This window comes from Camellia sinensis, chromosome 10 (genome assembly GCF_055761805.1).
Source record: "Camellia sinensis isolate YWXY chromosome 10, ASM5576180v1, whole genome shotgun sequence".
NCBI classification, from domain to species: domain Eukaryota; kingdom Viridiplantae; phylum Streptophyta; class Magnoliopsida; order Ericales; family Theaceae; genus Camellia; species Camellia sinensis.
The window spans coordinates 152211841-152224952 of NC_138970.1; the positions used below are offsets into that span (position 1 = coordinate 152211841).

Below are 13112 nucleotides of genomic sequence, written 5' to 3' on the forward strand. Positions count from 1 at the left end.
CGCTATTCATTTTTGGCTTTCTTATTAACATTACACACAAGTTTGACATTCATATGTATGTTGTCATGAAGCTACGACTGTGGTATGTTTGTCATGAAGTACATGCAAGGTGTTGTTATGCCGACCGGCGTACACAAGGTGACTGTTCAATGTTAACCACATAATTACACTATTGCAATTACAATGTCATATGATGGTATTGTTGATGGAAAATTTTTTGTTTTGTTTCCTTAGTTTGATAAACTGGAAAGGTTTAGGCTACTAGTTGACCTAGTGAACGATTCGTCCAACCGTATTTACATTGAGGTTATGAATAGGCTTGAACAATACAAAGAGAGGTGCGTCCCCAAACCATGAACAACTTATGCCCTTCATAAACTCAGCTGATTACTTACTGAATGCAATTTCTTTTGTAACAGGTACTCTAGGCTCCGGAAGGTTACAAGGAAAAAAAAAGTTTGATTGTAAACATGGCTGTTTGAAAAAGATTGATTCGCCTTACCGTACTTTTGCCACTATGCTTATTCACAATTATGAACATATTAGATGGTTGAAGAAACATGGATGACTAAAGTAACCCAGTTTGGTAGTATTTTGTGGACGATTGAAAAAACATATTATTTTTTGGGTTTCAATTTGTATGGAATTTATATTGTTGCTCAAGATTGGGGTGATGAAACTATTTGTGATATTTAACTGTACCACATTAATCTTGGTTGTTACATTTACAATCCATCAAAAATTACACACATGTACCAAATGTTAGTGGGGAAACTGTTTTAAAAACTGGAGTACGAGTCCATGCATTGCTACATATATAGTACAAAATAATTTTTGTTGCTTAATCAGTTCATGTCCAACTAAAATTGTGCCATTAGTGTATACTATCATGTACACATTTCAAATGACAAGAGTGTAATAGGACTAGTCCTTGGCAGAGTAACAAAATAACTAATAAATTTTCTAAATTTTACGTTTAAGAAAACACATAAAATGAACAATACAAAAAAAAATTAAATAAAAAATATATTGTTAATACAGAGAAAGTGATAATTCATTTCATCTCCCCACTTAGAAGGCGCGCAAAGGTAGTTCTTTGCAAATTTTAAAAATACCAAGAACAATGACAGTATTTGCTACAAAAAAGCAACAGAGGACCTGCATTTCCTTGCTAGTAAGCAACACCTAATGTACCCTTCAACGACTTAGAAAGAAAGAACGTCTAAGAAATCTAAGGAATTATAGTTGTTAATCACATTCCGTGCATAAATATCATACTAAGTTTTGGAATCGATGTATCAATTGTGTAGTCAATTGGTATCCATAAATTTCAGCAAGCTATACATACATCGTTGGATTTGAACCAAAAAAAAAATATTTAATTGGACATGTCTATCAAAAATGTCGAAGCATCATACTAAATAATATTGTTGACATAAACCATCCAAATGTTGTCCATCACATAAGCCATCCATGAATCCTAACATTGTTTCAAATTTTTTTTCAAAATACATGGGACAAAAAGTAACACTGTTCGCAAAAGTATGGGATGATCAAAGTACCACCACTGGTTGCACAAAAAGTAACATTGTTTGTAAAAAAAAGTTGACACTTTCTGCACAAAAAAGTAACACTGTATGCAAAAAAAAGTAACAGTGTCAGCTAAATCATTGGCCTTGCAAACTTTGTTCAACCATCATTGTCTGTGTCCATTTGTTGGCTGTCATCATGGTTGGACCCATTAGATTCCTGCTCACTATCATTAGAACTAGTTGAATTCTCAAAATCTTCACCACAAAAGGCTTTCCGCATTTTTTTTAGCTCTAACTTGACCTTCCTCATGTCTTTCTTGTGCTGCAACTCCATCCGGTTCAACATGGACACAGCCTCGTACAAACGAGTTGATATGCTCTCCAATGAAGTAGGATCTTGTCTTTCACGGTGCTTTCGACTTTGCCCTTGTGTTTTCCCATACGTTCCACGACCTATGTGGCTCATCTGCCCCTTCCATTCATCATCTGGTCGAGTCGGTACACAAAGCTCAAGTAGCATATCAGTCACAAGGAGGCCGAATGGTAATGCTGCATGTGGATTGTTAGCTTTTGCGACAGAATCCACAACTTGCCAAATTATCTTCGGAACATCTAGAGGGCTGAAATTATGGACAGCATACAACATGAGTGCTCGTTCATGGTCAAAAGTGGATTTCACCCCCCTTGGGTCAAGATTGTACCACAAGATAAGATGAGGAACGGCAACGTCAGGCTTCAGGAACTTTACATGATACTTGTCTTGTGGTATGACTCCTTCAATGTACAAATCATCAACAATTTGGGCTTCATTAGGAAGGTCAACACCAGGAAGGTATGGATATTGTGTTTTGTCATCATGTGTTGGTCGCTGAATGTCTAAGAATTTTGATATGTAATCCGCAGAAAACACCACATCTTTCCCCCTCAGTTTTGTTTTCAGAATCAAGTTCTCTGTATCAGTTGGCTTTTGTATGCTACCAAAGAATTCCCGTACCAGGTTGACATTAGCCTTCCCTTCCCGTTCGATTAGGTTTTGGATATGCAGGTGGCCCACAATTGCTGGAATATCAGTATGAGTTAACTCCTTCAACTTGACAGCCCGCTCTACCGTAATAGCCCGTTTAGCAAAAATACCAAGGTCAACGTGAGGAGCTTCCGCTTTTCCTTTACTCGGTTTTTTTGTTGTCTTTTTCCGTGGCATCTTCAAGTTTGATTAGTTGCTGCTCTGAATCAAGGAATATTACCCAATAATCACGGACAACTTCCACAGATTCCCGAGTAGAAGCCTAACACAAAAAATAGTAGATAAGCAATAGTTATTGTGCAAAAACTAACTACAAGATATAAGAAAGTAAAACAAAAAATCTAACATGGGAACTTGCTATAAGAACTAACAAGAAAGAGTACAATACCAGCTGGCTCCTATTTCTGAAATTAAGTTCTTTTTATTAATGCGTAATAAAAGCACAGTCAGAAATTGAAAGAGAGTTCATCTCATTCAAATTGCACTAACGGCTAGGAGTGGATTGATACCATACAATAGTACAATCAAATTTAAATTTAATCCAATAGTGTTCCAATACAATTAAGAGCTTCTAAGTTTGTGTGTTCAACTACTAACCTCAATTGCACCCTTATATAGAAACTTCTAAGAAGACACCTATATAAAAAACAAATATAATGCCATTTTGTGTTCACATACCTCAGAAGCAGCAGAAGGAACTGAGTCACTTTAGGAGTGTTCACATGCCTTATATAGTCACTTTAACTGTACTGTTAGGACATTTTTCGTCCATATTTGGGGAAAAATAGAAACTTTAGCTGGAACATTATCAACAACTGAAAAGATTGTTTCTGGTTTGGCGAGCGTTTTATTTACAGAAAATTTACTCTTTAAGATGGGTCAAGTAACACAAGAAACTATTATATATTTATTAGAAAACAAAAAATTACAACAGTTCTTTTGTGTGGTGCAAAGCAATGGTGCACGTTTAATCGTCCCTAAAAGTGAACACATCTAGGAAAATGAAAAAGATAACAATTGTAGACCCTAAATTCCCAACCAAAAAAGGTGAAGTTTAGATTTGAAAAGAAGAAATGAAATAGGTATAGAAAACCAGTTACAAAACACAAAAGTGAAACTTGCTATACTATAGAACATTAATGTACAGTATTTCATTCCAAATCTGTTAATCCCATAACCGTTGTGAAGATTCTCTCTTAACAATTCTTCCTTCCATCCTTTTATGACCTTGTCGATGAATCCCTCAATTCTGCTCTCCAAATCATTGTTAAATTCGTCTTTATCATCATCCTAACCAACAACACCATCGCTACCATTGTCATCATTTTCTTCATCGTAACCATCCGAACCATGATAAATGGCTTATATATTTTTGTCATCGTCATCATTGTAATTGTCGTTGTACTTGATGCCGTGTTGGCTGCTCTGCTCCTCATAGGTACTGTCTGTGTATTCGGTGTGCTCTTCCTCTACTCCATAACGAAAGTGGAGGACAGGCAAGAATGGATCAAGTACATCAGTAGATGATGGGCTGTAACTTTTGACAATAACGACGCATATAGCATGAAACACCAAAAACATGAAAAGACGACTACATGAAAATCCGAGAATTTTGTGATATAATGTCACAGAGAAATTTAGAAGTGCCACATAAGTAGCTGCACATAGAATGAGCACTAGAAGTACTGGTAACCAGACAAGTCTCACGCCATGTGTTGCGTACAATTGGTTGATGTGGGTAACCATTTTATAGGTCTATATCAGACTTATGGAATAGGCAAGAGATATTTTCTCAGAAAGTGAATAGGCAAGAGTTATTGTTCTCAGAAAGTTTAAATATAATATATTCTCAGTTTACATTTGAGATATAGACAGATTGATCAAGTCTATTCTAGAAAAGTTGAAATTTTCAAGCATAAACTAGGAAGTCTCTCATCATCTCTTGGCATTGCCAAGACAAGTAGAAAGTATGAGCTTTTCATAAATAGAGAGGGGGGAGAGAGAGAGAGAGACCCTCATATAGCTCTGATCGGGATTTGCTACACCTTCTACTCGAATGATCGTCAGTGGGACGATGACGGCGTCGGAGTAGGGCGACACCGGTGGGAGGATGGCAGACTGAGGTAGTGCCACCAATGGCAGCAAGAGATACAGGTATTAGAATCATAGGACTTGAGTGAATCTCCAGATTATTTGGTTGCGTTGAATATATATCTTGCATTTATTTTTTTATGAGATTACATATTTGAAAATAATTATTTTTAGTAAATTTAACGTTTGGTTAGATGGAATGGATAGAATAAATAAATAAAAGACTATTTTATTTTTTTTAATTATTTACTAAGTAATAGCAATATTAAATATATCTTTAATATTTTAATTATTTTTAATTAGATTAAATAAAAATTTATTTTATTTTATTTTTTACACAATTAAATAAATTTATTTTTAAGAAATTAAATAAATAAAATATCAATACAAATATACATTATTTTTTTAATTAAAATTTTAAATAAATTTGTTTTTAAAAATAATAATAATCAAACAATGAAATTAAATAATATATATATTAAATTTAAATAATGAAATTAAATAAAATATAAATAAAATTTTAAAATGAAGATTATTCCATGATTCGGATCTCTTGTGTGAGCAAATAGCCAAATAAGCTCAAGTCCTAATTTGACTGCATCAACAGCCTCAAGTCCAAAATTTTCTTAGATGCTTTTAGTTTTAAGGAAGTACATTTGCAAAGTTGGTTTAATGGTACGCTATTGTTTGAATGACAAGTTGGGTTCATGTTACTAAATTTTTTGTTGGGTGATGAAGTTGTTTATATTTTGGCAATGCACATCTCCATCATCTCTTATTATACCTATACATCGATACCATACCATTCCACTATAAGCATAGTTATGTGTCACCTAACAGCAATGTCCACCATTTCTTACCAAGCAAACAGACAATTAAAAAAATCTACAAAAGAGAAATAGAGACAGTTCGGTATTATTAACAGTGATTGTTTGTAAAGTAATGGCATGAGCAACTCCCTATTTTATCAGCAATCAAACAAATTTTGAATGTTTTCACCTTTATTTTCAAAATTATTCTCCAAACTACGAAATTTATTAAGAATGCCTAAGATTAAAACAACTAAGACATTAACAAAACATAACTACTAGCCACTAATGTCTCCTTGTAAAAACAATGTTTCGATCACTGTAAGCCTCATCATGAAAGTCAACTACACTGGATCATTTGGATAAATTGGCAATTCATCGATATCATCCGTGTGGGGATCCAACTCTGTGTTCATGAATGGTTCACTGTCTGAGTTGCTACCCTCTCTGTGGCTACTTGAAGCCAATTTTTTACACGTCCGCTTCGTGTGTCCGATGCTCCTACAGTAGCAAATAATGCATAAACGATTTTAATAATCATATGCATGTAACAGGATATTAAAAGGTCATACAATGAAAGTACCATACCTACAATACCCACACCGCCTTGGTTTTGGAGGTTTACCCATAGAAGATGTCCCTCCGGGGTTCCCTTTGGTCTTCACTACATTCGGATCACCAACGCCATATAGTTTGGGTGCAATATTTTTGTCCCCAGCCTCGGCGTTACATTCTTTTCTCATTGCCCAACGTTTTTTCATCTGCGATGTCAGCTGGAAAGCTATTTCCCTTGCCTCTTCAAAATCTTTGTCCGCGTGTGAGGCATAATATGACATTTCACTAAAACAGGAGCTGAGTATACCAAACCGAGCTGTCTGTGTTAGGGTGCTACAAATTTGGGTAAGACTTGGTTGTTGACACTTTGACCTACCACGTCTTGTCCATCTCTGCAAGACACAACTCGGTGGAATACACATTAATTGTTCAGATTTCATAACAGCAATCATGTGGCAGCAAGGGATGCCAAACGACTCAAACTTCAAGCAACAACATTTCATTGTGATATTAGCTGGAAAATACTCAACCGTCCACGTGCATGTTGGTGACTTGTACTCACCAAAACGGTAGGTGCGATGATCCTCAAGCTGAACTCTTTCCATCACAAACAATTTACCCTCTTTCCTGATTTCATGTTGAAACAATGAGAAAATCTTCCGAGTAAAGAGTTCAGCTGCATGTTTCTCCAAACTCCTCAATGGCGTAGTCAAAACCGGGAAACTATTCTCTGTTTTAGATTCTGTTTCTGCCTCATTAACACGCATTCTAGCAAGAGCCCTATCATACTGTGCTACAAATTCATACAGCCTAACCTTTTGGTTTAGGAATATATTGAAATATGCATTTATACCCTCGACACGTTGAGTGCTCCTCATTCCAGCAAACATGTGACCACGGAGATATGCCTCAGCCCAATTATCACGCTTCAGATGAATATCCGACACCCAGTTATTGTTCTCCAACTTGTACTGTTTCACCATAGCAGCCCAGGCATTGTCAAACTCATCAATTTTACATTTCTTCAACATCAACTGTGCAAAATCAGTTGTAAATTCTGGTATGTGGACATTTGTTGAGGCATTTTTCTCCAGATGCCAAGAACATAAACGATGTCTGCAGTTTGGAATAACTCTTTTGATTGCCTGACGCATTGCCCTATCACCATCTGTTACAACGGAGATGGGTCTTTTACCATCCATGGCCTCCATTAACATTTCCAGCACCCACGTGTATGTCTCCATTGTCTCATCAGGCAACAAAGCACATCCGAATATAGTTGTCATGAAATGGTTACTCACGCCAGCTAGAATTACAAATGGCTTCTTATATGCATTTGTACGATAAATTGTATCAAATACCAATACATCACCAAATGCAGCATAATCCATTCGAGACCTACAATCTGCCCAGAAAATCTTGTCCAACCGGTTGTCCTTATCGACGTTGTATTTGAAAAAAAATAATGGATCTGCATCTAATTTAGCTGACAAGTATCCTAACGCACCCTCTGCATCCCCTTCTGCGAGTTGTACTTTGCGCTCAGCTTGGAATTGATTGTGCAAATCTCTATGAATGAAGCCCACCTTCTCATAACCCCCTGACTGATGGACCATAAAATCCATGATCTGACTCGTTTTCATACCCACATTGCGCATGGCCTTTGCTTGAGCTTGGTCTGCACTTGTTACAAACCTATGCGACCAAAGAAAAGGGACGCAGTGTGGTGCTGCCAACGGATGGTTGTGTTCCCCTACAAAGTGGGTCACAACATATTTCCTAGCTGTCTTGTCATAACGCACACGAAATGTGGCATTACAAAAAAGTCTAGTTTCTGCCCTAGGAGTTCTTACCCGTTCCACACGTTGCAAGTATTTCTTTTCTCTTACACCTTCCCTTGAACAAACCCATTTCCTACTCTCTACAAATTTGTTGTCTCCAGTAATTCTTTTTCTACTTCTTCGTACGCTAAAACCGATGACCTTAGCGTATGCATTGTAGAAAGTATAAGCATCATCCTCTGAATTGAATTTCATTTGCAACACATCTTCCTTAGTAAGCATTCGTAAACTATCATAGGTTTGGGAAGCTAACCCTTCTTTCACATCAACAACATCATCCTTGCCATCTAGAGCAAATTGATCATCAATTTCAGTATTGACCTCTTCAGGCCTACTACTTTCAGGTTCATCCATTGTATATACACTTCTAAGTACCCTATTAGCAATTAAAACGAAACAAATCAACTAAAAAACACACATGCCATTGCGCTGCTATAATTTACATCTCCAGAACAAATAAATATAATAGCACACCTGCCAGTGCCTTGCAATCAATTTAAAAAAAAATTCAAACATGTCTGCAAGCACCCTACTAACAACTAAAACCAAACAAAAAACCAAAAAAACCACACCCGCCAATATTGTGCTACCAATTATTACTTCTTTATAGAAAATGAACAAATAAGCACACCAGTCCGTGCTATGCTATCAATTATATGCCAATAATAAAAAAGCACCTGTAAGTACCCTACTATAAATTAAAATAAAATTAATTAATTACAAACACACCTGCCAGTGTTCTGTTATAAATTAAAATCAAACAAATAAATAAAATAGCACACCCGCCCGTGCCCTGCTATTCGTTAAAATCAAATAAATAAATAAGCACACCAGCCAGTGCACTGCTATCAATTCAAAACAAATAAATTAAAAAACACAAAAGCAATTACCCTACTATTAATTAAAATGAAACAAATAACTAAAGTAGCACACCCGCCAGTGCCCTGCTATTCATTAAAATCAAAGAAGTAAATAAGCACACCAGCCAGTGCCCTGCTATAAATTCAAAAACACAGAATCAAGTACCCTACAATCAATTAGAATGAAACAAATAAATATAATAGCACACCTGCCAGTGCCCTGCTATTCATTAAAACAAACAAATAAATAAGCACACCAGCCAGTGCCCTGCTACCAATTCAAAGTAAAAAATTTCAAAAACACAGAATCAAGTACCCTAATATCAATTAAAATGAAACAAATAAATAAAATAGCACACCCGCCAGTGCCCTGCTATTCATTAAAAGCAAATAAATAAAATAGCACACCCGCCAGTGCCCTGCTATTAATTAAAAGCAAATAAATTAAAAAGCAGACCTGCTAATGCAACCGCTACGGAGGAAGGGATGGAGGAGGTATAAGTTTACTTGTACATTAAGATGGAGAAATTGAGGACCTATGACAAACAAAAACAGAACATCGAAATAGAGTTAGTAAAGAAGACAATACTTAAGGAAAGTAATGATTATGGCGAGAAAAGAAAGAATCTATCTACGAAAAATATTATTTTGCATATCTTTTCACCTTAACAAACTGCATAAGCAATAACAGAGATAAAAGTCTACGACTCAATTAAAAGTCTAATTGTAGGTTATTTTATCCAATTTGTGCTTATGACCTATTGGCGATGCTGACGACTCAATTAATGGGCTTACTAGTTCTGACCTGATTCTTGTTTCATTCAATCATAATATATATTATGAGTTATTTTGAGGATTAGGGTTATGAGATTAAACAGAAGTTTTGCTACAAAAATGACTTTTGATAGAAACAGTCGGTCATTATAATTTCTCTTCTTTTGATAGTTAAACCCTTTGTCGTTTTTTGCTCGTGGATGTAGGCTTTTAGACAAACCACTCGTATGTTTGTATTCTTGTGTGATTCCGCTGTGTTACTTTGTTTTCGTTTGTTCCGTCATGACAAAGTTCAAAAACTTGTGATAGCGGTTTTCAAAAATGAATATATGATATTTCTAAACATTTTGTTTTCAGAAAAAGTTTGCCAAACTAGTTTTCTACTTTTTCTTTCCCCAAAAAATTTGAAAACAAACCAAACATATCCATGAGCAGTGACTGAGCATGGTATTGTTGTCACAACAAAAAGCACAAACCTACCCTTCTGGTAGCTTTAACAACTAACATGTTAATGTTAATCAAATTACCTCAAAAAGGGCTTAAGGGAACATTAAACATTAATCTTTTGGGAAACCTCTTCTTAAATTCTGTAAAGACAATGTTATCATGGGCCTACCTTTTTCTTACATCTCTATCCACCTGACAAGCATGGATTTAACAAAATTTAAACCCTATGGCAAGCAAGGTATAACATGATTCAATTATAGAATTTATTCCAACTTTTCGTCCTCATGTATAGCTTACCCTGAGCCACTGCAAAACCACACAAAAACCCATTTTATCCCCATCCTGCCTTCTTAATTCCCAAAAAAATGGAAAAGAAGCCCATAATGCAGCAACTGGCCAAGAATGTCCGTCGGATGTCATTATCTGATGACAGTGCCATGATGAAGCAAATTCAGGGAACCCATTCGCCTGATGGGCGTGATGTCTATGCCAAGCCCAATCTCCAAGTCATTGAGGACATCCTGAACCATGTCACTCCTGACTTTTCTGGTGTATGTACAAATCCTCTTATCCTTTCTCCTCAAAACAGAACGTTGGCGCTGTTTGGGAAGCTGCCAACGAGGCTATTATAGCCTCATTTGATAAATAAGCCAAAAAGTGGCACTGTTCACAGTTTTTTTGGAGAAACAAAAAAAAAAAAAAAAAGGCACTGCGCTGGACAGTGTAGGCTGTGCCTACACTGTCACAGCCAGAATTGATACATCAATGGGAAAATTACCATTTTGCCCCTCTATATCAATTTAAAAAATAAAAAGTTAGGGACAAATTTGTCATTTTAAATTTAAACATCATTTCAACACACGTTCCAATACAAGAACCCAACTAAAAATTCATCTCATCTTCCCAAACACCAAAACTGAAATAACCTACTAAAATAGCCAAAAAGCCAAATGGCCTACTAAAATAGCCACTTTCCAAACGAGGCCATTATGTTCTACAAGTTTCATGCTATTTGTCGCTAGGGGTCAATTGTGTTGTTTGTTAATTCAAAACAAATAAATTTAAAAACACAAAAGCAATTACCCTACTATTAATTACAATGAAACAAATAAATAAAATAGCACACCCGCCAGTGCCCTGCTATTCATTAAAAACAAACAAGTAAATAAGCACACTAGCCAGTGCCATGCTATAAATTCAAAAACACAGAAGCAAGTACCCTACTATCAATTAAAATGAAACAAATAAATAAAATAGCACACTTGGCAGTGCCCTGCTATTCATTTAAAAAAACAAATAAATAAGCACACCAGCCAGTGCCCTGCTACCAATTCAAAGCAAAAAAAATTCAAAAACACAGAAGCAAGTACCCTAATATCAATTAAAATGAAACAAATAAATACAATAGCACACCCGCCAGTGCCCTGCTATTCATTAAAAGCAAATAAATAAAATAGCACACCCGCCAGTGCCCTGCCTATTAATTAACAGCAAATAAATTAAAAAGCATACCTGCTAATGCAACCGCTACGAAGGAAGGGATGTCGGAGGTATAGGTTTATTTTGACGTTAAGATGGAGTAATTGAGGACCTATGACAAACAAAAACAAAACATCGAAATTGAGTTAGTAAAGAAGACAATAGTTAAGGAAAGTAATGATTATGGCGAGAAAAGAAAGAATCTATATACGAAAAATATTTAACAGATTTTAGTACCCCATGCCATGTGAGTCAATTAAACAAAAATACCTTTAGATTGTATTTGAATCTTGCATTTATGGGCAAAAAGGAAAAACAAGGGAAAAATGACAAAATTTAATAGTTTAGTACACCATGTAATGCGAGTCAATTAAACAATAAGTACTGATAGGTTATGCTTGAATATTGAATTTGAATAGGAATTGTGAATAGAAACGAAAATAGACGAAATTAGACAATTTTTAATTCATGCCATTTTTTTACAACACTAAATGGTGGAACAAAGAAGTGGATGATCCCATAAAAAAAATGCTCATATGATTATGATGTTACTAGGCAAGCGCGCTTTCTATTGCCTACCTTGCTAGCCATATCATCAAAAGATGCATTACCTCCATGTTCACTGTTAATACATATTTTTGTATTTTCAAACAATGTCACAATCAATTTAAAAGGCTGTTGAGGCTTATGGATTAAGACTCACTTCGAAGATCAAGGAATGCAGCTTACAAGAAAACCTTGCAGCTTAAAAAAACAAAGGCTCGAGCCCAAGAAGCAAGGCTCGTATAAAAGACAAGCATCACACTTAGACTGATCTTATGCCTACAATGCATGCTTGTCTACCTAGCCTAATGCAAGCAACCTATACCGATCATCACAAACTTACTTTTTAACTATCCATCTTGCTACTTTATTTCAACACATTAAGATACACACGTTCTACAAATCACACCACTAGTTATAGATATCCCTATTTTTACTTTTGCACGGTCAATTACAAGTTCAAATCATAACAACTTGGTAGCTAAATTAAATTTCTATGAACTTTGCACAAATAATTTGCTCCTCAAACATAGAATCCCAAAAATAGTTGTAAGACATTGGTGTCCTCATACACTGTTAAAAATCTCATCATTTCATAACTTTTATTATATTGTTAATACCTTGTAGATTTTCTAATGTAGGCCTTAGTCCTATCAAATTTTGGCATTTCATCGCCTCCAAGGTAACTCATAAACCATTTTAGAGCATCTCCAACCTTTCACCAATTCTTTCAACTAATTTGATTTCAAATTTGAGTAAAAAAAACTTGATTTTATATGAACTACTCAAATCCTTTCAGTAAAATCTTTTTAAACACCTTCCTCTTATCCAAAATTCCCCTTTTCATCAAATTTGATCAGACCCATCTCCAATGCTTCTTCTTTTTTTTTTTCCCATGAAATTTTGATTTACTGTATTGGTTCTCAATTTGCTAAAAGAAATAACTCTCCCTTCATGAGATTTAATGAAATAATTTCAGATAATTTTTTAACGCTTTTGATGAAAAAAAAACAAAAATAACTAAATGGATATTCAACTAAGTCACAGTAACATCAAAAAATCCATTCGTTTCTCACTTTCCACAATTCCCAAACAATTGCTAAAGGTAATACATCCCAAACCACTGTAATTTTCTTTCTAATAGGAAAAACAAGCCA

At 35.3% G+C, this 13112-nt stretch overlaps 2 protein-coding genes across 2 annotated transcripts; both read right to left on the reverse strand.

Annotated features, from left to right (window-relative positions):
- Positions 1-5383: 5383 nt before the first annotated feature.
- LOC145801753 (protein FAR1-RELATED SEQUENCE 2-like) lies at positions 5384-6783 on the reverse strand. The gene is made up of 2 exons (XM_082893459.1): positions 6045-6783; positions 5384-5957 (listed from the first exon to the last, which is right to left on the reverse strand). Exons 1-2 carry the CDS (start codon positions 6776-6778, stop codon positions 5801-5803), a joined length of 891 nt encoding a protein of 296 aa, XP_082749585.1. The 5' UTR covers positions 6779-6783; the 3' UTR covers positions 5384-5800.
- Positions 6784-6804: 21 nt separating this feature from the next.
- Positions 6805-8206, reverse strand: LOC145800768 (protein FAR1-RELATED SEQUENCE 5-like). The gene is made up of 2 exons (XM_082890503.1): positions 6865-8206; positions 6805-6821 (listed from the first exon to the last, which is right to left on the reverse strand). The coding sequence occupies exons 1-2, from the start codon at positions 8204-8206 to the stop codon at positions 6805-6807; spliced, it is 1359 nt and encodes a 452-aa protein (XP_082746629.1).
- Between the last annotated feature and the right edge of the window lie 4906 nt (positions 8207-13112).